Genomic DNA, 23,232 nt, shown 5'->3' with positions numbered 1-23,232 from the left:
GAAAGAGTGCATTTTAGGAGCTTATTCAAGGAGAAGATCAGATAATAAACAAGAAGCAACAAATAGACTGATTATCATGAAAAAGGCTTTGAATATGTATTTTTTTTCAAGTGCATATGGTGAGCCAGAAGAGGAAAACTTGGTTATGCCTGCCACTGAACCTCCTTGCTCTAAGGACTAGATGAGAATAGGTACCAGGCCAGGGTCCTGTCTTTCTCCTTTCTGCTGCAAGAGCCAAAGCTGTTCTTGCAAACAGCACTTACATTGTGGCTTCTGTTTCTGGGGAGCTGATTTCGATCATTCTCCTTCCTTATATCTTTGCTTTCCCATTTTATGCATAACTCTTTGCTTCTGTACTAAATAGCATTTGACTCCTGGATCCAGTCTCCCCTCAGACCTTGCTGCATTGCTGGTACTTCTTCCCAAGTTTCTCTGTAACCACAGTCCTTTACTACTCTTTCCTCCATTTCCCTGCATGTAGTTCTGTCTGATGGCCACTTTGTACCTCCCTCCACCAGCCCTGAAAGGGAGCAGCAGCCTGAGGTACTCTTCTCTGCTGCTCCTTTCCTGGTTCCTTCTACTTTATCAGCTCCCAAACTCTTTTTGGACATGTAGGAATAGTTCGTGACAGGAGGAAATAGAGTGCAGTTTTAGTGTGTTAGGGTTGGTGTCTGAGCAGCAGCTTGGTAGTCTAATGCTTGTATAGCTTAAGTATAACCATTTAGTTATATAACAGTCATAAACTGTGACCCTAGCTTGGCTCAACTCCTCAGTGACACTGGAGACTCTCCTTATGATGTTGGCCCACTTCACCCCTGAGTGTGCTCAAAACTCCTGTCCAACCCTCAGGATCAGATTTATTAAAGACTCTTTGGTAACATGTTAGTGTCCAGCCAGTTTCAGGTATGATTATGATTTCTTCATTCCAAGGGAGAAAATAAAAACCTGAAATGAAGACATTTTCAGAGTTTACCTTGTTCACTTTCCTAAAGGGATTTTTTTAAATTTTAAATCCCTGCTACTAGTACCCTGATACTGGTTAACCTTTACTGTGCACCATCTGAGGGCAGAGATCTCAGGAAGGGATTCCTTATCTCCACCAAGTAAATCCAAACATGATTAAGTTTGTACCTTGCAGCACATACTCAGCAGATCCACTGCCTTCTAGGAACATCAAGTTTACTGTATATTTGCAAATTGAATTTACAGCACACATACATTAAATCTGTTGACACTGAGGTATGTAGTGCATTAAGCCTACACATGGCAGGTTCTGTACTATTATTAGCATGAAAGTTGTGCTCACCTTCCTCATCTCCATCTTTGGCTGCTTCCCACTATCACTTCCCACCACACCATGGGTTAGATTCCTCTGCTGGTTGCTTGCTACTGTTTGGGCTTTAATAAAACAGTTGCCAAAACCTGGGCCTTATTCACTTCTGCATGTGGTCTCTAGTATTGCTGTGCTTGTCCTTTGCATCCCAAATGCATGGCTTGTAGCACACCTGCATCTGCACCATGACTGTTTGTCAGAGACTTCCAGATATCTTGAGCCAGGACAGACTTCCTGGAACTCTGTGACAAATGGGCAGTTCTCCAATCCCCTCTCCTCTCATCTGGACAAATTTTGGGTGCCAGAAAAAGTATACACTGGGATTATGGAGAGGTCTAGTGGGGTTGAACACAGGTAGGTTCATCCAGAATGTACAGTGTATCACAGCTGTGTCTCAGTACAAGGAGATAAGTTTGCAAACACCCAAAAAAGGATTAAGGAATAGACTTCATTGCTACCTACCATTACAACTTGAATTTTGTGGGGGTTTTTTGAGGCTTGAATTGTGTTTATCTACCTCATTCTCACTAGTTTAGTTAAGTTTGAGCTTTTTGGCCCTTGTGTGTTAAAGCTTGAATACTAGTAGTGCTTAAGTTAGTAATGGTATGGGGATGTATAAGCTCAAATGTGAACAGCTTGAAAGCTCTGCAGCCCATTCAATTATCAGATGTGTTTGGTGACTGTCAGTAATGTGGTTCCTGTGGGCAAGCTCTAATAAAGGGAGCTCCAAACCTCCGTGTTGAAGTGAGGAAGGGTTTGTTAAACAAGGTGAAAATAGAGGCTACTGAACTGCTGCTGACCTGGCTCTGTCTTTACTGCAGTCTATCCTTGGCAACCCAAGTGGCCTGTGGTCCACCACTCCATTCAGCAGTTCCATTTGGTCAAGTAATCTCAACAGTGGCCTTCCCTTCACCACTCCACCAAATGCATTGCCAGGCATTGGTCTCATGGGTAGTGAGAACTCCTCTGCTGCTCCTCCTGCACCCGCTGCTGCCACCGTTGCCAACCCTGCTGAAGACATGGGACAGACCTACAATCCTTGGAGAATCTGGAGCCCGACAATTGGAAGAAGAAGTTCAGATCCTTGGTCTAATTCACACTATCCTCACGAAAACTGAAGTCAAGCAAAAAGGAAAGAACTCTTACCCAGGTCATGATATAATTATGAATGCAAATTTTTGAAACACCATTTTCAGGCTGTTGCTGGTCATTGCTCTTCCCCCACCCCTTCCCTGTCCCTCCCCCCAGTCATGCTTTCATCACTTGCTCCTTTTTAAAGTCTGTCCTGCAATATGGTTGTGTGAGATTGCAGATAAGCTTGAAAAAGTCTGGGTGTGGTCACAAATCCCAACTACAGCTGAAGCCTGTAAATCTGAACAATTTCACTTGGTTTCATATTTTACCATCTGCCATCTTTATTCAGGAAACAATTTGAACTATAAAACAGTCCAGGCATGCAATACTTTTATGAAAAGTACAGGTTTGGGTTTTTAAATTTTTTCCAGTATTATCCTCCAAGCTCTAATTGAAAATTAAGAGGCACTTTGTGCTAAAATGCAGAGTATTTTTTTAAAATAAGGCTGTCTTTGTTAACACAGGTTCTAAGAATGTAAAAAAAAATAAAAATTAAAAAAAAAAACACAACAAAAAACCAACAAAACCAACACGAAACCTTAAGAGCAAAATGGCTGAATGTAAGAGCATTCTGTGGAGACTGTAATACACTTCCTGTGCTGTTTGTACATTTGTAAACCTGAATGCATTTTTAAGTTGAACTGAAATGCACGCAGCCAAGACTTGTGGAAGAAACAAGATACCTTGTGCATTTCTTACGGATACAACTTTGGGTTGTACTTTAAAATAAATACTGCTTTTTTCAAGATCTGGCTGCTGTAATTCTGTCCTGATCTCTTCTAAACTTTGTGCATGGATCCACTTGGCAGTGGAAGCCTTCAGGTCAGAATCTGCTCTGCCTAGGGGCCTAGACTAACAGACTTCCCTGCAGCTGAAACGTGGCTTCTCAGCAGCGTGGGTTTGTACAGCAGTGGAGAAGCAGAAATTGTTTTCAGTGCCACCCACTTGGAAATTTGCTGGATAGCAAAATGCTGGAAAAATGTCTATGCTGTAGGAGTTTCCAAGTATCGTTGCTGTTGATGTTACACCCATACCTTTGTAACACTGTTGTTGTACAGGTCTGAACAAGCACCTTACTATTTTTAGGTAAGATCATACCTAAAAATGTCCCTTTAAGGCGACTGTTGCCCTGCCTTAGTAAGACAAATCCCAGTGACTACATCCATTCCTCTGAGCTAAAGCCAGTTGAAAATGAACCCTTCCATTACAAGAAAGTATTAACAGGCACCAGCAGCATACATTTCCTTATGACTCAGTGGCACTGCTTAAAACTTAGAGCAGCAGATTTTTATCAGAATCCATCCTTTAAAAGAGTAAGAACTCCCTATTTTTGTTAAAACCTTTATGCCACAAGGAGTATTGAATGCAACAAAAATTGAGGGTTAAATAAGTAATTCAGACTAAGGGACCAGTTTTCCAGCTTGTAAACAAAATCTCTACAGCTGTCAGACCTGCTGTCATCTTGCTGCCACCAGCAGAAGCTTGAAGATAGAGATCTCTGAAACAGGAACCTGCTAGAACTCCTTTGTACTTAAAATTTGGGTATTTCTAGAACTATGCAAGGTAATGAAACGTTCAACTTGGATTTTTATGCAATTTCCTTCTGAGTAACTAGGCAAACAAGTCTCTTAGTGCATGCAAAATAAAGAATAAGTAGTTCAGCTACTGACATGCCAGGGCCTGCTTCTCTGTACATGGAACTTGGGAAGGTAGCTAGCAGGAACTTCAAGGTGAAAGGAGTTGCTTAAGGGAACTTGCCACCTTTTTCCCACCAGGTCTTTGTATTAGAATTGATTCCATGGAGAATAGAAGCAGAAATGAAGGTTGAGATACTAGTAGCTCTCAGTAGTTTAAGCAGTTGAGAGGACAGGAAAAATGTTCAGCTCTAAAAATATTTCACTTTGAACAAGATAAGGCAACACACAGGTAACTTAGACTTTTTTTTCTCATAAATGTGAGCCATTGTCATGTGATAATGCAAACGACCTCTGCTGCCTTTAGAGTATTTTCACTTCTTGCTTTTGAAGAATTTTCTCTTGGAACACTACTTAAATGTTACTGAAGTCCCAGGGGTGAAACACCCTGAATTTTCAAGATCTCTTGACAAACTGTTTTCAGTTTCCTAAGAGAGTAAAAAGCATGTCCTTCTCCCTGAATTTATGTGGAAAACATCTTAGGCCTTAAGACTTCCTACTTCTGGGTGTCCTGTCTGGAAGTTTCCTTCTAGCCAAAGGTTATTTGGAGACCCCCTTCTCTCTGTTTTGCCTAGTTCAAAGAATGTGAAAGAGCTGCCTTACAATGAAGTCCTAAATGTAATTAACAGAATTTAGGTGAAGTAAAATTTGGGCAAAAGCTAGGCATTTCTAAATAAACCTCTTTATATGGTAAGTACATGTACAACAGAGATTTTGCTGCCTTCTCCCTGAGGTGTTTTACTTCCCAGCTTTTATGGTGTAGTCACTCTTGACATGCATTGAGAACACTTTTGAAGTTGCTGAAGAGTGGGGAGGGTTGGGATGAGCCCCAAGCATCCCCAGATGCCACGGAAGAATGCAACAAGGACCTCTGATGATATTAAAAATAAAGCAAGGCTTTGTCAAAGCACAGGTAAAGTTGTCTTTGAAAACCTAGATGGTGTTGAAAATGCTGCAGCCTGCTGGAAGGACAGCTGAAGATAAAAGAACACGTGGAAAAGTGAGGTCGAGTGCTTGGAAGTGAGGGTGGACTGTTTTCAAAACTAAAATGAACAAGGCTGAAGCTCAGACCAAGAGGGAAGTTCCACCTGGAATAAAAAGACCAGAGATAAAAATCCAGCTTCAAGGACTCTGGAGATGGGCTACCCTGGAAGCCAGGGAGCTCACAGCTCTTCTGAGGATTTAAAACATTTCTTCAGAGTAGTATCAGGGCCAAACTACCCTGAGTCAGCTCTTCTCTTCCAGACCTTGAAGCTACTGGGAATACAAAGTTTCTAGCAAAGAAGAGGAACAATTGCTGTTAATTTTGGTAATTATTTTGGTGCTCGGAAAGGGCAGTTCTGTTCTGCCAATTCTAACAAATAGACTTGAAAAGCCTGCAAAGTTTCTGGCCCATAATTAAAATCAGGAAGCCTGAAGTAGGTGAGTGTGCCCGTGTCGTGCGAAATCGGTTTCATGAGCACAAGTTGTGTTTCAAAAAGCTCTTGAAAGGCACCAGAGATTTTGTTGGAAATGTAAGACCATATCAAAGGACAGTTAGTGTTTGTTTCATGGATACAGATGCTGGGAGTGAATGAACATACCAGTGAGCAGGGCTGGGCTCAGCCCTGGCTGCAGCTCTGGCAGCGGCATCACCTTCCTTTGCTTGGGCACTGACCTGTGTGAGAAATACCAAACAGGGAAAAGGAAAACTCCAGGGCAACCTAGGATGCAGAATGTGAGTAAACAGCAGGTTCTCCACACTGGAGCTTCATGGTCAAAGGGCACTGAAGTTGTCCACTGCACTCTGACCATGAACAGTCTGCCTGACCCAGTGAGAGGTAAGAGTGCACAAGTGTTCATCATCATGAGGTAAGAAGGTCTCTCTTGCTGAAACAGTTTCACTCCGAGTGATGCTTCACACTAAATACAGCTTTGACTGTGCCTTGTCTGTTTTCCCAACCTGTAAGTTTTCTGAGGTTCAATGTTTTGGCCTCATTAAGCAACAATGACTTCAGCTCATGCTGAGTCAGTTCATCAGAAGAAAGACACGCTGGGATAGGAAATGACCCAACTTGTGCTGCATGGCTGCTGCTACTGGAGATTCTGCTTCAAAGCTGACGCTGGGATAGGAAATGACCCAACTTGTGCTGTATGGCTGCTGCTACTGGAAGAGCACTCAGTCACCTCATTTTAAACAGATTCTGCTTCAAAGCTGGGTGTTCTGGCTGCTTTTCATCTAGCACCAGTCAAGGGTGGACTTCATGTTCAGCCAGTGCTTTAGTCACATCAATACTAGGGCAGTCTGCAGGCTGGCTGGATCAGCATGCTCTACAGCAGTCCTCTGAACCCAGCTGCTGACTGTACTTCATACTGGTAGTTACCTGCTTAGGTTCTGTGTGATCAGGCAGCAAGTGGAGCATGACTTTCTTTTTTATGTATCATAAAATGGCTTGGGTTGGAAGGGACTTTAAAGATCATCTAGTTCCAACCCCCCTGCATGGGCAGGGACACCTCCCACTAGATCAGGTTGCTCAGAGCCCCATCCAACCTGCCTTTGAGCACTTCCAGGGAGAGGACACCCCTTAACTTCCCTGGGCAACCTGTTCCAGTGTCTCCCATCCTCACACTAAAGAATTTCCTCCTAATGTCTAACCTAAATCTCCCCTCTTCCAGTTTAAATCGGTTACCCCTTGTCTTCTCATTACAAGCCCTTGTAAAAAGCCCCTCCCCAGCTTTGCTGTAGCCCTTTCAGGTACTGCATGGCCACAAAAGCAAAGCTACAAGCATTTGCTTGAGCCAGAGAAAATACAATGAAGCACTAGTGTATCCTCTCAGGGAATAATAAAGATGAAGATTCCAAAGAAGCAATTAAAACCCTAATATCACTATATTTGCTGGAACATGAGGTATGTCCTAAACAAAACTTTTATCTTGAGCAGGACTGCTTGGATCCAAAGCCAGCAGTTAGATCAGTTGAACTTAAACCAGGAGATCACCTTGTATCAAGAGAAATGCAGAAAGTGGAAGCAAGTGTCTAAAAAGATTTTAAGGCCACTTCCCTAGGAAACCCCCTTGAAGTGTTTTTGTCAAGCCAGGCTCACCAAATAGTGGTCCTTCAGGAGAGACCTGGTATCTGAGATGTGACTTCACTCTCTGCCTACTGCAAAGCAAATGTTTGAGGCATTAACATTGGATAATACAGGATTTTTGGGGTCAGCAGGGCTGGGGGGGAAGGGTGGGGTAAGTTCAGTCTCTTCCCAAGTTTGACAGGGCAACACTCAAGTGGTGCTTGAGTGTCACTGGGAATTGAATAGGACATTCTGCAATAATGGGCTTCACATGGAATATGTGCTGCAAAGAACTTACAGGAGGTGAAGCAAATGGACTGTCCCAGAGCCCAAGCTGGACTCTTGCAAGCTGTAAAAAATCACAGTTCAATTACTTCTCCTAAACAAGACAAGGGATCTGGGGTCTGGCATCCTACAGGAGACAAAAGACATTTGCTAGAGAGGGTGTGTGTGAAAGAGAGATAGATACCTGCAGGAAGGAGGTACAGCCTAATTCTGGGGCTACTAAAATATTACCAGGAAAAAAAAGAAAGTTATTAGCTACTCTGGAAAGTTTCCTGGGTGTTTTTTCATATGGATTTAGGGCAGGATGAAGTTACTTGTGTTTTGGCTTAAGTACAAGGAACTTGCTGAGAAAGTGAGCACCTGGAGCTGCTTCTGCCTCACCCAGTATCAGTCATTGTCTCATACTGGAGTAAGTTTCAGGGAAGCCAGTACTCACTGGCCAGGGGATGTTAACCTGCTCTATGGCAGTGTAGAAGCCAACAGAAACTAGAGAGGATGGCTCAGTGCCTGTCAAGAAGGAAATACACAGACACTGCAATCAGATGAGACACTAAAATGCTCCTTGGTGTACGCTCCTTCACTGGCTGTTGTTGGCTTTCTGGAAGGAGAAGGGTCTTTTAGACCCTTCAGCTTTGTATCACCCATCTTCCTGGTACAGCCTGACCTTAGCAGTCAAGTTGGTTGCCAGCAAAACTCTGCCAACACTGAAGAATCTGGCCACGAAGACTGAAGAAAGTCCCTCACAACTACACAATGGTTTGCACAAAATGGGTATGACTCAACTTACAGCTGGCAGGGAAATTCCTGTTGTGCTGTACAAACTAGGAATCTTTTGGACAACAGTAATCTCAAGAAATACTCACTTATGTCTTGTTCCAAACCAGCAACACAGAAACACTATGAACTTCAGATACAAGTCTGCCAACCCTTGCTCACAATTGCCAGCCTGTCAAATTCTCTTCTGTGGCTGAAGGTTTGGCCTCCAATTCCAGGGGAGGGTGGGGTGTAAAAATCAGAGCCAAAGAAAATGCCAATGATGCCATCCTGCCTCAGGTACACTAAGCAAAGGCCGTGGCAGAATGGAGTAGCTGAATACTTGGAAATACTGGTGAAGGGAAAGGGGAAGGCACCAGGAATAAAACAATGCAGCTGCATTTAGAAAGTTAGTGACAAATTCAGACTTCATGTAGATGTGAGGAAGGGAGGGAGGAAAGGAGGGATAAAAAGGGTTCCTTTCTTGGAAGCAGCTGAGCTCAACAATCTAAAGAAATGCTCCCAAGGGAACTGATCACAGTTCAAACAGGAAGCAAATGTCCATGCTGCAACAAACAGCACAGAGTGGCTCCCTGGTATGTAGAGCTTAATGTTAGATCTGCAAATGGGGGGCCTGGGCTGGCCAAGAGTTGAACCTGTGGTTCCAGGTATGTGGAATCAGGATGAGGCCCACTGTGGGCTGACTTAGTGCCCTTGCAGCCATCAGCTGCATGCAAGAACCTGTAGGATGAAGTTATTAGAATAATAAAAACTGAATATTGATGAAGCCAGCAGGTTCTGCACCAGAGAGCTTCAGAAAATGGACAGTATTTGTGCTGGCTTTGTTTTTAAATGGAGCCTCACTGTGAAAAGTCACTGATTTAGGTGATGCAGCAATATTAACTCATGGGAAAAAAATACACAGTAGGCTTTCAGGAATTCTGATTAAATCAGCAACCTGAAAAACACTTCCCCCAATTCAATAAATTTGAGTAATGCCATTTCCTCTTTTTTTTGCATAGTGCAGAATAAGTCTTACTGTTTAGATAAACAGCACCCCTCTGTGGCTACAAGCAGCATTCAGAGCATCACAGCAGTCAGTGCCAGGTGGCCTTGACATTTCCACTAGGATTTTTCCAGCAACCTTCTAAAAAAAGCACTCTTGCTATAGTAGGAGCCCTTTTTGCTTTAATGACATGCACACAGGGAAAATTGCCACCATTTTCCCCATCACCAGTCTGTACAGCTCTCATTCCTCAACAGTAATGTGCCCAAATTCCTAAAACAAGAGGAACTGGAATGTTACTGCAGTTTAATGGTGAAAGGCCACAAAGACTGGAGGGAGGCTGATGTCACCCTCTCCATAAGAAGGGTCCAAAGGAGGACTTGGGGAATTACAGACCTGTTAGCCTCACTCCAGTCCCTGGGCAGGTCATGGAGCAAATCCTCCTGGGGGCTGTAACAAGTGTATTGAAGCCCATGGTTGGTAGAGGCCAACATGGATTTACCAGGGGCAAATCATGCTTGATAAACCTGATCTCCTACTATGACAAAGTAGCCCACTGGAGTGATGCAGGGGGAGTGGTGGACATGCCTTTGTTCAGCTTTTTTTCCAGGGCTCTGTTTTCTCTCCCCTTTTGAGTATTTCAGTTTACTCTTTGTTCTGTCCCACTCACTAGTTTCAACACCAAAGCCCTGCCCCAGATCTGCTCTTTTCCAGGTTGTACCGGGACCCTCGAGGAAGGTGACGTATTCAAGCCATTAGTGATCTCAGGCAAGCCATGGTTGCCCTGCTGGGCCTCTTACTGCAGCCTTGGGAAGCCAGGGGATCAGCCTGAGCAACCACTGCAGCACCCCAGGGACACAGCCCTGCGAGGGGACATGCTGGTGAACACCCTGAAAGAGAGGACAGGACACTCCTGTACCTGTCAGGAGAAGGAGATTGATGGGTTTGTTCCTTATGCAAGACAAAAGGCACCATGAGTGCAGGAGGGGACTGAGCCTCCCCAGGGACAAGATCTGTGCAGTCTGGCATGGGAATCCATCTGGAATCTGTCAGATGCTGCACGAAAGAGTTCTCAACACCTGACATGACATGGGACTAACTCAAGCTCTATATTCCTCTTTTTATTCTACCTGATTACAGTGTCAGTGTTATTACACCATGATGTGCTGCTGTGTCTTTCTTCCTGAGATCCAGAGGAGCCCCATGGCTCCCTCATGCAGAATGCCAGTCACCACAGGGCACCTGCATCTCCAGATTCATGAATACATATTGATTAAAGAAAAGAACAACTGTTTTAAAGCAAAACCCACCCTCAGCCTAAGCACCTTCAAACTTTCTACCTCTCTAAGTACCACTTCTCTAGGTGGCTTTTAGCCCTGACTCCCATCTCAGCTCTCCAGCAACCAACCCACAGCGTCACCACGGTGCCCTGCAGCTGTGAGGCACTGAAGTGGCACCCAAGTATGAATGCCATGGGTGACCCTGCCCTGCTCTGCACGCCCTGACATGGGTGCTCTCAGTCTCTGCAAGCACAGGCTCTGGGCTGCCACTGAACCTTGCGTCAGGCTGGTAGAGCACCTGGTGAGGACAGAACAGCAGTTGACTCCTCTCTGTTTTTTGAACCATTTACAGTATGAAAACAAGAATAACGACCAGGTTACTGTCAAGTTAGAGCCCTAGTCTGACCATGGACAGGGATGTACCAGTAAAGTGCAAAAAAAACCCCAAACCCCAGCTACAGTTTGTTGACAAGTCATCAACTTTCTAGCTAACTACCTATACCTACATAAACCCCATAATCCACATTTGCTGACTTGTCATAGTTTAATCCCTGCTGGCAACTAAGCAGCACCAAGGCACTTGCTCAGTCCCCCTGGTGGGATGGGGAGAGGAGCAGAAGAGCAGAAGTGAGAAAACTCATGGGCTGAGATAATTTAATAGGCAAAACAAAACCCACATATACAAGCAAAGCAAAACAATGAATTAACTCACCACTTCCCTGCCCACTTGCTGGTGGGATGTTACGAGGAGCAGAAAAGAACTGCCCAGCAGTAACTAACACCCCTCTGTGTTATCAACACTGTTTTCAGCCCAAATCCAAACGACAGCCCCATAACAACTCTTGTCCCAGCCGAAACCAGCAAGGGACTCAAACGATGAGAGCCCAGAAAGGAAACCAATACCCAGAGACAACGTGACACAATGGAAAGCACCACAATGGCACTATTTAAATCAGTTCAGAGCTAACACTTCTGACACAGATACTTCTGAAAATCCAAGTCTTGAAAAAAAATGTACAATTACACTTGGCAATCCCACACGATGCTTATTCTGTCCTTCCAGAGTTGAAAGGTAAAAGCCATGTTCCAGGACAGGTCATGCAGCTGGGCTGGCTTTTCCTATTACCATGTCCAGATGTTTGGGGATGCCTAATTTAGGTTGGTAAGTCTCAAATTTTGCTGGCTGCCCAGTCTTAGCTGTTAGCAATTAAGCAATTCTCAAGATACATAGATCTGCTTCTGTACCTGCCCAATCCCAAGAAGGACCCATAAAATGAGCACTTCTCTGGGCCCTGGGGAGCCCTGCCAGTAGGAGCATTTTGGGAGCAGACAAAACACCAGCAGGACAACACTGCTCATGAAATATGTGTCTAACTATGAGAACCCTGTACTTGGGGAACTACAAGCAAGAGGCTGATTCTTGCATTCACCCCAAACTGTGAAAAACCAGTAGCTAAACCAGATTAAGTTCACTCCAGGAAAGTTTGCACCTGGAATGCTCCATAGCACTGAGCTTGCCTTACTGACAACCCCTTCCCCATCTCTCCACTCTGCAATATCCCCACTGAGTTCCCACAACCTAAACCAGCAGCTCTTCACCAGCCTCACTGGAAAGGGCCACGCTGAGTAACAACTCGTGCATTGAAAAAGCCCTCTGGTGCTTTTGGGGTTGTCTTACAAGGATGAGGGCAGGAAAGGGAGGGAGGCACAGAAGAAAGAGCTCAGCTCCCAGCATCCTATGAAACCAGCTGGTGCAGTGGAGCTGCAAGGAGGATCCAGAGGGGCAAAGTGGTGTGTGCTGCTGGCTGGGTTCCTCAGAGCTGCAAAGCAAGGGAGAGCAGAGAGTGCACACAGCACATGAGGCCCCTGTCCAAAAGCTGTGTTACCTAACTGGGTGTGCCAAGTGCAGCTGGGTGAGGTGTGGCTGTGCCTGCCAGACTAGAGGTACAAAGCCCTGTCTTTTCTTCCAGCACTGGGCTGGGAGCTGGAAGTCCAGGCTGAGGGGAGTCTCAATGCTAAACTCTTCCTCACTAGAAAGTCCCAATAGCCTCAGGAAGCCCAACACCACATTAGGCACTGAAGAAGACAGCTGAAAGTTAGGCAAGCTGTGGGTGGAAAGTGCCCTTTGTAGCTCTTTTGAGGTCCCTTCCAACCCCTAAGATTCTGTGTCGCAGTGGCTCTTGCAGAGCTGTGCTGGTGGCAGCAGTGGAGCCAGAACCTGCAACGTGGAACTCACTGCAAAAGCAGCACACACAGCTGAGGATGAAATGTGGGGTTTGCCTGCCGAGTCAGCCCAACTTCAGGTACAGAACCAATTTAGATATTCATAGGAAAGCCAAACACTGTTCAACATTTTCTGGTTTTGTTCATGAGGGAAGAAGGCAGAAGAACAATCAAACCTTCCATCCTCTTTTCAAGTGTCTTCATAACACCTGATGGTTCCCATTTTCCTGTGCTTTGTGCAGCATCTTCAGCCAAGTGTTCTCAAGTGCAGAAGTACAAACAGACCATGAAGCTTTAGATGCTGCATTTCAAGAACACCCACTCTCCCCTACAACTTAAACTGAAAAATGAACCTTGAGGGACTGTAACTGGGAGTCCTGTCAAGGTTGTGGGAAATTTAGTCAAAACGCAACATGAAGAACATCCATAAAATCTCAGTTGGAGGAACAAAATGGGGAGGGAGTAACCCTGAGTCAGAAAGTTCTGGAGTCAGAAATCAGAATGCCTGTAGCCTGGTATAGCAAACAAATGCTATCCAAGACCTGCTGAATGTCTCTCACATCTAGGCTAGATTACTTCAAGTTTGTTACAAACCAGTAACATGAAAGGCATTTTTACAGACATTTTCAAACAGCCTTTCTGCAATGGCCAGTGATCCCTAGGACTTCAGTGTTAGATGTCAGAGCCATAATCTGCCCAATAACATCAATCAGTGGCAATTTAATAAACATCTTGAAAGAACGACAAAAGAGTAAAGTATTGCAGGTCTTCTCAGATCCGATCTATTTGTGAACAGCATTTGAAGACGTGGCTATAGTTCAAGCAATTTGCAGTCAAATACTAAAAGCTCTGGGCTTTTTTTGCCTTCAGACGTGTCTTACTGCTACCCTATTTGATGAACACTAAAGCTCACCTTGCCTCTGTTTCCAAATGGAAATGGCAGGTGTCACCAATCTGCCAAGTCAACAGAAACCTAAAAAAGTAGTTACCTGCCTACCAGTCAGGCAGTCTAGACAGTTTCATTTTAGCACAGGATCTATGTACTACAGCAACAGGAACCTTGACAAGCACAGGTCACATCAGGCCTGGGCAGCAGTAAGATTTTTATTGATGCTTTGCTATGCATATTGAAAAAGCTTTATAAGCTTGTGTGAAGTAGCAGAGTGAAGCAATTAAGCACACGTGGTACTTACCAGAACTAGGGCTGTGGGTAAGTAACTGCTTTATATTCCAGTTCCCTATTCCTTAGCATTAAAACTTCAATTTTAAATTAGATGGAGAATTTTTCTAAAACTTAAGCCCTTTTTTCTCCACCATCCAGTTGGGATGTACTTCCAGCTCCCTCTCAAGGGTTTTTAACGACCCTGATGGGAGCACAATGCAAACAAAACCATTCACACCACAGATCACCAATTTCAGCCAGTGTAATTAATTAATTCATGTTCTGGATGATGCCTGTCCCACTGGCCATTGTAAGCTCTCTTCTTTTAACTTTCAAACTTCAGAAATAATGAAATACTCAGTGAGCCTGATGGGCAGTGACTGACTCCAGGCTGAGTGGGTGTCATCTGAGGGTACAGGGATTGGTGACATTAGGAAGGCTCCCCCACCCTGCTCCCACAGGAACAGTCAACAGGCCTAGGGATTTGGGGTTAGGTACATGACACACAGCATCTTACATCAGGTATTTTTGACTGCAAGGACCAAAACTTGAAATTACATCAGGGGATGTACATCCCTTATGCTGTAAAAATCTGTAAAATACAAGAGTTGCTGAAGTTTACATTCAGAATACTTGGGGTATTTGCACAAACAGAAATAGCCAGCACAAAACATCAGAACTACTGGATGCTGAAGTCTGTGTGGAACACAGAAAAAGCAGAAATTATAGGACCAGACTGGCAAATAACATACAACTTAATATTGGCATGACTTAAGAAAAAAATTGAATTCTTGGAAAGGGATAAAAGGCTCTTAGAAACTGCATTTTCACGTTGGCCTCCAGTGACTGAAGCAGGACCCAGTGCCACAGGTCACCATTGTTCAGCTGCAATGGGAAAAGTACTTCAATTGGGAGCAGAAAGTTTGCCTGACACATAAAATAATGTGGCAAAAAGAGGTTGCTGCTGAGTTAAGGTTTCTTATTTGCAGATTGAAAACCTTGTCATTCATGAGGGAGAGCCACTGCCCAAGGACATACAGGTGCCCTTCATCCAGCCACAGTTCCCCAGGCAACCCAGGCTCGTGGTTACCCGGGTTTGAATGGAGCAACATTTATGGAGACATGAACCAAAGCTTCAAAGAAGTGACAGTTTCTCCAGTAGCTCAGCATGCCTTCAGCTCCTCTTTTTAAATTAAAAGGAACAAAGGTAGATACTTTTTGGACCCCAATTTAAATATTTTGCAATTCAGAGATGCATATATATACACACATGTATGTATATAGATTTGGCACTTGCTATCTAGGTATTCCCACCTGTCAAGCATCTTCTCTTTCTGCATTTTGAATGAAAGCAGTGGGGGTTTTTTCCTTGTCCTTTTTTTCTTTCTGTATAACTAGAAAAACTGATCCATTGAGCCCCACCTGTGGCCCTCAGTCCTCTTTTATGCAAATAAAATGGTATTTGGCTGTTCTCAAACATCCACTGACAGTAGCATTGCATTTTTATGTTCTTTATATTGTATAGAAATCAGAATGATTTGGATTACTGTCTTACACTATTATAGAAAATTAATCTGAAATCCAAATTGCAATCAACAGTGTGACAACCTGTTCCTGTTGAAAAGTAAGACAACAACTAAACCTGCTGGAGGGACAAGTTGGCAGCAGGAGAAACAGCAGCAGAGAGGGAATTTGGTTAATGGAGTGAAAAGCAGAAAAAAGCTCAGGAAAGTCTTATGGAAGATGTACAGAAAAAGTTTATCAAATTGAGAAAAAAAATTTCTCATAGTGCTTCTTTGTTTAACTGTTGCTGCTGAATGTACAACATATGGGACAAACTGGTGGTGCCTGGTGCAGAATCATTGAATCACAGAATCATTAAGGTTGGAAGGGACCCTAAAGATCATCAAGTTCCAACCCCCCTGCCATGAGCAGAGAACCCCACCACTAGGCCAGGTTGCACAAAACCTCGTCCAACCTGGCCTTAAAAACCTCCAGGGATGGGGCATCAGCCTCCCTGGGCAACCCATCCCAGTTCCTCACCACCCTGATAGTGAAGAATTTCTTCCTAATATCTAACTTAATTCTCCCCTCTCTTGTATCTACAGAAAGTTGATAGCAGCTGTACTTTACCAGACTAACCAGTTCCCAAACTGTGTATCTGTGTAAACTGTCTCCATATGCAACTCATCCAAATACATTCTCCAACAGGTAGAGCACATCAAGTCAAGGAACCTGAAAGTGTTTATTTTAATTTACCACAAACGCATTAAAATGGAGCCACCGTTTGTTATTCTTGTCAGTTCTTTATTGGTTTCCATCCTAAAGACTAGCACATGTACAGCATACATGGATTGGATGAGTTAGAATATATAAAACAGTAGCCATATGTTTATGATATATTAATACTGCCCAAAACCAAATAAATAAAAATATTTCAATGCACGAAGCTTGTGAAATACAGTCGTGTTGGGACAAAACAGTCTTGTATTATACAATAATTTTACATGTATAAATGAAACAAAAGGCAACTGTGCTGTAGGTACTTTCACAGAACATACACAGAACATACTTGGCAACAGTTTTCTTTTTTCACCTTTGTATGTTTTATAATTTAAAAAATGTACTCCAAAAAGAAGAAGATTAGACATAACCTCATTTTACAGTAACCCTTAAATTCGCCTCTCCTGTGCAACAGAAAAGCTTATTCCACCCTTGTGAAGCATCCTATGTGGATTTCAAGTTTCACAGTTTTGCTTTTTTGAAGGACTCCTGGAGACCTTCCTGATCATTTGTGCCCTTTCAAGAAGCCTCTCGACGTGCATATATATATAAAATGTCAGCTGGACACTGATGGTTTCCAGGTGAGCACACTGAAATCAGAGTCTTGAAAACAAAACAATGCAGCACTTGGGACTGGCATTCCACCACTTGAAAAAGGTGACCAAAAACCATGCACATAGAAAATTCAGCAATTTTTTTTTTTTCTCTGGTGACATTGGTATACAAAATAAAGGATGGCTAAGCTCTAGAGTAGATCTAATGATTGTTGGCCACAGTGTAAGAGAGTGGCTCTGCTCATTGTTACAACAGACCTCTTGTTATTTCTTTCTGAAGCTGAACATTGGAAGATTTTTAGTGTAACAATACAGGACTTCAAATACAATGAACTACGTCTGAAATATACAAAATGAAATTATCAACTCATAAAAACTAAGGGATATAAAGAGTATAGTTTATACAAAAATAAATGTAGCATTTAAGAATGGACCAGGGACTGAAGGTTGAGCAGAACTGATGGAATAACATGTCTAAAGAGATCCCATTGAAAAGTTTTTCACCATATATTTGTTTACATATTAACAATATAATAAAATAAATATTTACTCATTGGCAAACAGGGTTTGTAAAGCTTCCTAGGGACTGTTCTACTGCAGATGATTTGTTCAGACTTGGGACAGGTACCACAATACACTGATTTTGCACAGAATTCAGTGTTTTGTTACCTTAGAGAGCCTGAAAAAAATGGTAACAACCTAGTTCAGCAGAACTCTCCGACCCGGCTTTGCAACATGCTGCTCAGTGTTAAACTGCAAAAAGCAAAATGCAAAAACTGCTAGACCTGGAACCCCCAAACCTACATGGGAGCAGAATGAACATGACTGATTGATAGAGCAGTGACAGCACAGACAAACATCAGTGAGAGGGAGAAAGAAATCAGAAAACAGCCAAATACTTACCTGGCTGTTGCTACTCTCACAAGAATAAATGATAAATTATATCCTTAGAAAACAAGGAAAGGGCACAGTGTGTTGAACACAACTAGAAGAGTTGACTTAATCCTGTTCAAACTTGGAAATTAATGTTTAGCTGCTTGGCTTCAAAGGCATTTTTAGGGAGATGATTTCCAAGGAACATTTTTTATAAAATGTCATCAAACTGATCACCTTAGCTAGAACACGTCTGAGGTTCTCACACACTGGCAGTAGCACAGGAGCAGTTCATTTCTATCAAAATGGGACATTGCTGCCTACTTCAGAAATACTCTGTAAACAGTAATACTTTCCCCTCAGGATTCTGAACATCTGTTCAGGAAAAATGCAAAGCCAAACAGAAACCAGTTTTGATTATGGAGCAACAGGGATGTGCTGGGACTTGGAGCGTTTTTGTATCGACACACAAAATCGATACGGAAAAAAAATCAAACACTAATTAAAAAAATGTAACCCCTCAAGATACTAATGCTTAAAATTCAGAAGTGATATAAAAAGTCCTGGGTAAAAGTGTGTGAATTAATATAATTAATGCGGAACAAACTGATTGTGTCACGTGCAACGTTGTTTGTTGCACTTGCCTTAAAGTGGGGAAGGGCAGAACATCAGCGGTTAAAGCATCACTGTGTTTCTGAAACACTTCTTAAAATCAGGTAAGATGTGTGTCCAAGTCCTTATCTACAAAAGACAACTGGAATTTTTCTTATTTGGACAGAACTACAAACCAGACCTCATAGGACTGGCCTTTTATGTACTGTTAATTTCACATCTGAAGATGGCATCCTACATACAAGTAAAACAATGCATACTTCTAGCTTTTATTGTGCTGATTCATTTTAAAAGTTAAACTTCTGATTCTTGATTGTAACAATGCATTCTACAGTTACTAGACCGTGTAGGATCCAATCCCTTTTTATTTACACCTTTTGAGTTTTACTCTCAGTTTTTAAAAGTTGATGAAAAGCTCAACCTCATGTCAACTCAGTATAAAAGACGTTAAGCAAAACAGCTGCCTAAATGCCCTTCCTAGAACCCTTGTCCATCCAGAAGGTACCTAGGTATTTGCATATGGGTAATTTTTAAGTAGCACAATATCTGTTCATCTTACATACACTGAAGGCTATTTAAATGGGCAGAGGGTCATCACACTATTCTCAAGCTAAGGTGTCAGAATAACTGTTACTATAGATTCCAATTCTGTAAGTAACATGCTCTGTATAACCTAGTGAAACGTACAAAAAGGTTATTTCTCTCTTCTGGATGACAAAATCATGGATTAATCTAGAGTGAATCCACATGGTTTAATGGAACAGCAATTAAAGGACATAGTATGCTTATGTTTCAACTTTTCCATAAGTTCCTTCTGGAGGCCTGTAATACTTTGGGAAAGCCTTCAGTTGCAGGGAATTAAATGCATACTTGCGACATCCAACATTCTTCATTGTATTTTCTCGCCGACAACCCTCACTGGGGAAAAAAAACAAGCACAAAAAAATGACAGCAGTAAAAAGGAAAAATAAAGAAAAGAAAATAAAAGGAAAGACTTAAACTAAGATGAAATGAACTGGTTACTTTATAGCATTAACAAAAAGTTGGCTATATTTCATGAGCGTTGAATTCATTTGCCGCCGCAAATATTAGAAGGGATGATTCATCATACAATGCTAGTAAGAAGCACACAGAATGGACACATGCTCTGTCTGATTGCTAGTTTTGCATTTCTAAAAAGCAGCAGTGGATCTACTGAAAAAGTTGTCTCGTGATGGTTTCATGTATTTCAGGGGGCACTGCTGAGGAGCTCACATGCCGCTTCATTGCACCAGGGATCCCCAAGATTGCTCACAGGCAGCTCTGCTAATTTATTAGTATATTAAGCTGAAAAAGAAGAACTGCTGTTCTCTCAGTAAGAGCTTGAAAGTCAGTTTATTGTTCCCTGTCATGTCAGTATTACCAGTACTTACTTAATGATTAGAGCTGATACAAAAATAATGACTGTCCAGTGACCTCTGCATAAATTGACTTGAAAGCCAACATAGTCTTAAAAAAATAATAACAAAAGAGCAGCTTCGTGTGGGTGCAAAAAAGATTGGCTGCACTGACAGTCATCACCCCAAGGAAACAAAGCTGGGCAGAATTTCAGTTGTAGCCAATGTTTTGCTGCAACTGCCCCACATTACAAACAGGCTACAATAAAAAAAAACCAAAACACTCCAGTTATAAGGCTTCTTTACACCTGTAAATTTACTTCACAGTTCCTTCGATTATATATCCAAAAAGAGACATACAAAGAGGAAGCACTATCTTGTATTTATATATTAGCAACCAGTTTTGGCTTGCAGGAGAATGGCTTTCCCTGATAGAGAAATGAAACCTAAAAAATGCTTCGATAGTAGAACTTCATGGCAAAGTGTACAGTACACCACCTGATGGTGGAAATTTCATGTTATTCCTTTCTTGGAGATCTCTGCAGCCTCTACCAGGTAAACTGTGGTCATCTGATTAAAAAGGATGGTCTGGATTCTGGTTCAGCTTGAAAGCTCTTTGCTTTTACCATTATATGATCATCACCAGGTCTTACCATTGACCTTACCATTCTTCTAATTCAGGTTAATTAAACTGACTGTAACTGCTCTTTCTGTATCTACCACATACTTTAACTTCATAAAACATTGTAAATTTTTGCATTAAGGAACAGTTTAAGTAAGTTTGAAATTTGTCTCTGGGGTGTTTGTTGTGACTGCCTTTTAAAGAATGGTTTGTACATGATTAAACTATTTTTATGTCATTGCTTTATGCTTAACAGAAACCAACATGTCCCCCCCCACACCATTTTCAACCCTAAGTCAATCGTTCTGTTCATAATTCATTATTCCACTGCATCTGGTTAGTGCAGATCAGATGTCCCTCTATGGAACAGGTGGGCCACAAAAATGGTAAGAAAGATGTACCTCACACATCATTTTGTGTGCCATGTCTCTTCTGCTGCAGGCACAGCAGCAGTGTGCACTACAGCATTTTAAATCTGAAAGCCTGGACAAAAGCTCCAAGCTAAAAATGATGGAAACTTGTCCCCACCAAAGAAGAAAAAAAGGAAGATACACATTGTTTCCAACAAGTTTTGATGAATTTAAAGGTGGTCTTACTGCAGCCCTAATGGGAGTCATGAGCAAAGCCTTCACACTTCATTTAAACAGATTAATACTCTTAAGGAGTTCAGTGGAAATGCACTTACTGAGGTTGCTTTCACATCTTTTTTTAGGCTGAACCCAGAACACTCATCACATTGCAAGAAAAAAAACCACAGTCCATCTGTTCACCTTGTAACAAGGTACATTTTAGTACCCACAGCAAATGAACCAGCATCAATCAGAAAGAGATGATTTGTATGGAGACACCATGGAACTAGATATCAGCTTAGGACATGGATATGTCCAATACCATTGTAGCATGATTTGAAATCTCATCAGCATTAAGGCTTTACCTAAATTAACTGCAACAAAAATAAATAGGATACATGCTTAAATATATATAGATAAATATTCTGTTTGTTGTTTTTTTTACTTTTAAAAACAAAATTGGAAGAATAGTGAGGAAAAAATACCAGGAGATAGTGTACTGTACATTCTGATTTGATGAAGACACAAATATAACCTTTTTTTTTTTTAGAATATTCACCAAATTTAGGATTTTATTGTATTTTTTGTTCTGTGTTTTTGTTTTGAAGCTTGACTCTGTCAGAAGCTTCCAAATTCCATTAAAACTGATAATAAGGGCTATAGCTACCTATGGTTTTTTGAGCAAGTTAATAATGAGAGAAAACAGAAACCACAGCACTAGAAGAGCTCTCCTCAGAAGCCAAATTTTCTGTCATCTCAGGCACCAAGCGAAGTAAATCCCTTCAGGAATTTAGTAAAATATATTAAATGAGGTTAGGTTTGGTTGGGTTTTTTATCAGCTATTGCTATTGACAAGCTCTGCCAGACCACTGCATCAACAAAATCTCTCTGTTGAAACAGGCTTCTCCCAGCTTGATTTTATATATAAAGGATGATCAAATTTCATCTGCAATTACTCTGTGTGACTAAAGTAGGAAAGCCGCTGTGGTCTCACCACTTAAATAAAATGCTAACTTACCACCAGTCACTTATCTCTAGGTCACTATCAACATTATAGTTTATTAAAGCTGTCCAACACTTAGAAATAATAGTAATATTCAGTCTAGTGCTAGTAAAACAAAGGCCAATGGAAAACCTCAAAGCAACCTACTAACGGAGCTAACTGATACCTCCCTCTTCTTGCCTGAAATATTCAAGGCCAGTATCTTTCTAGGATGATCATGACCCTGTTTCAGAGTAAGTTCTATACCAGAGCACCTGAAACAGATAATGGATCATTAGCAGGCTAATGCCAATTGCATCCTCTTCCTAACCACCAGTCATTTGCTTTGTGTATTTAATACATTAGAAAATGCAGATCTACAAATAGAATGAAAGAATCCTGCATGCAGCACACTGCAAGTTGTTTTTTGAGTGGGTACACTAGTCTACTAGAACATACTAAACCATGAGAAAGGAACAAGACTATGGTTCAGCAAACTGTTAAGTAATGTAATTTGGATATTATGCTTTGAAATGAAGGTAGAAATTTGTTTATTTCTTTAAATACATTTCTTACTATTCTTATAAACCCCACCCGTGTTTTTATTTTTCTCTTTATACCTCGTAAAAATGAAAGGCAAGATTAGCATATACCTTAAATATACAAAAAGATACAAATTCTTTTCAGATATAGTTCCTTTCTCTGGAATACATGAAACAAGTAACACAAAACTATATTTGGTAAGAGATCTTCAGGCCAGCTAAAGTAACGAGGTAACAGGCCAATGTCAGACTATGTTACAAGCACTGAAAGCAGAACAATAATTTAAAGTTTCAATACAATTCTTTCTGATAAAATAATTTGATGTATATTTACAGTTTAGTACAATAGAAACATAAAATTGTAAGGCATAATAATTCTTCTTGGCAGACAATGCTATGACACATTCCTTTGTCCAGCAGGTACCAAGTGGCAAAACACATTCAAGCACTTTTTTTTTGTTTGTTTTGTGGGGTTTTTTTAAACTTTATCTTCACTTGCAACGTAATCTGGCCACCAGGTATGCTATGCTCAGAAACAGCCACACAATCAGTAAATTGGGGCTGAGAGCTAGTAAAGGAATAGAGTAGAGGAGGCTGGGATCTAGTCTGAAATCTCGGATGGGCACCAAGCCACTCAAGTTCTTCTGGGTGACTACCTCCCGTGTTCCAATGCTGTGAAAAGGAAGAAGGTTGGGAGGAGGGCAAATAAAATAAAACAGAAAGGAAGATGGACATGCAAATGAATGTATAAAAAGAGATGGCAAAACAAGGTGGTCAAGAAAATGAAAAAACATGGAAGAAAGCACAAAAAAACCCCAGAGGATGAAGTAAAGAAAGAGTGGAAAAAACATCTCAAAAACATGTATCAGCACAATTACAGAAATAAGGAGAGGGAAAGA

General features: G+C 41.8%; 2 protein-coding genes across 2 annotated transcripts in view; one reads left to right on the top strand and one right to left on the bottom strand.

The window, feature by feature from the left end:
* Positions 1 to 3,213, top strand: part of TMEM131 (transmembrane protein 131) — an 81,794-nt gene extending 78,581 nt beyond the window's left edge. The window contains exon 40 of the mRNA XM_009998708.1: positions 2,155 to 3,213. Coding sequence (XP_009997010.1) covers positions 2,155 to 2,451 — 297 coding nt within the window. The 3' untranslated portion in view covers positions 2,452 to 3,213. The remainder of the gene's footprint in view (positions 1 to 2,154) is intronic.
* A 15,335-nt stretch (positions 3,214 to 18,548) lies between these two features.
* Positions 18,549 to 23,232, bottom strand: part of INPP4A (inositol polyphosphate-4-phosphatase, type I, 107kDa) — a 47,435-nt gene continuing 42,751 nt past the window's right edge. The window contains exon 26 of the mRNA XM_009998696.1: positions 18,549 to 19,160. Coding sequence (XP_009996998.1) covers positions 19,028 to 19,160 — 133 coding nt within the window. The 3' untranslated portion in view covers positions 18,549 to 19,027. The remainder of the gene's footprint in view (positions 19,161 to 23,232) is intronic.

Source organism: Chaetura pelagica, unplaced genomic scaffold (genome assembly GCF_000747805.2).
Source record: "Chaetura pelagica isolate M959 unplaced genomic scaffold, ChaPel_1.0 scaffold120, whole genome shotgun sequence".
Taxonomy (NCBI): domain Eukaryota; kingdom Metazoa; phylum Chordata; class Aves; order Apodiformes; family Apodidae; genus Chaetura; species Chaetura pelagica.
This window is presented reverse-complemented; position numbering and strand designations above follow the sequence as displayed.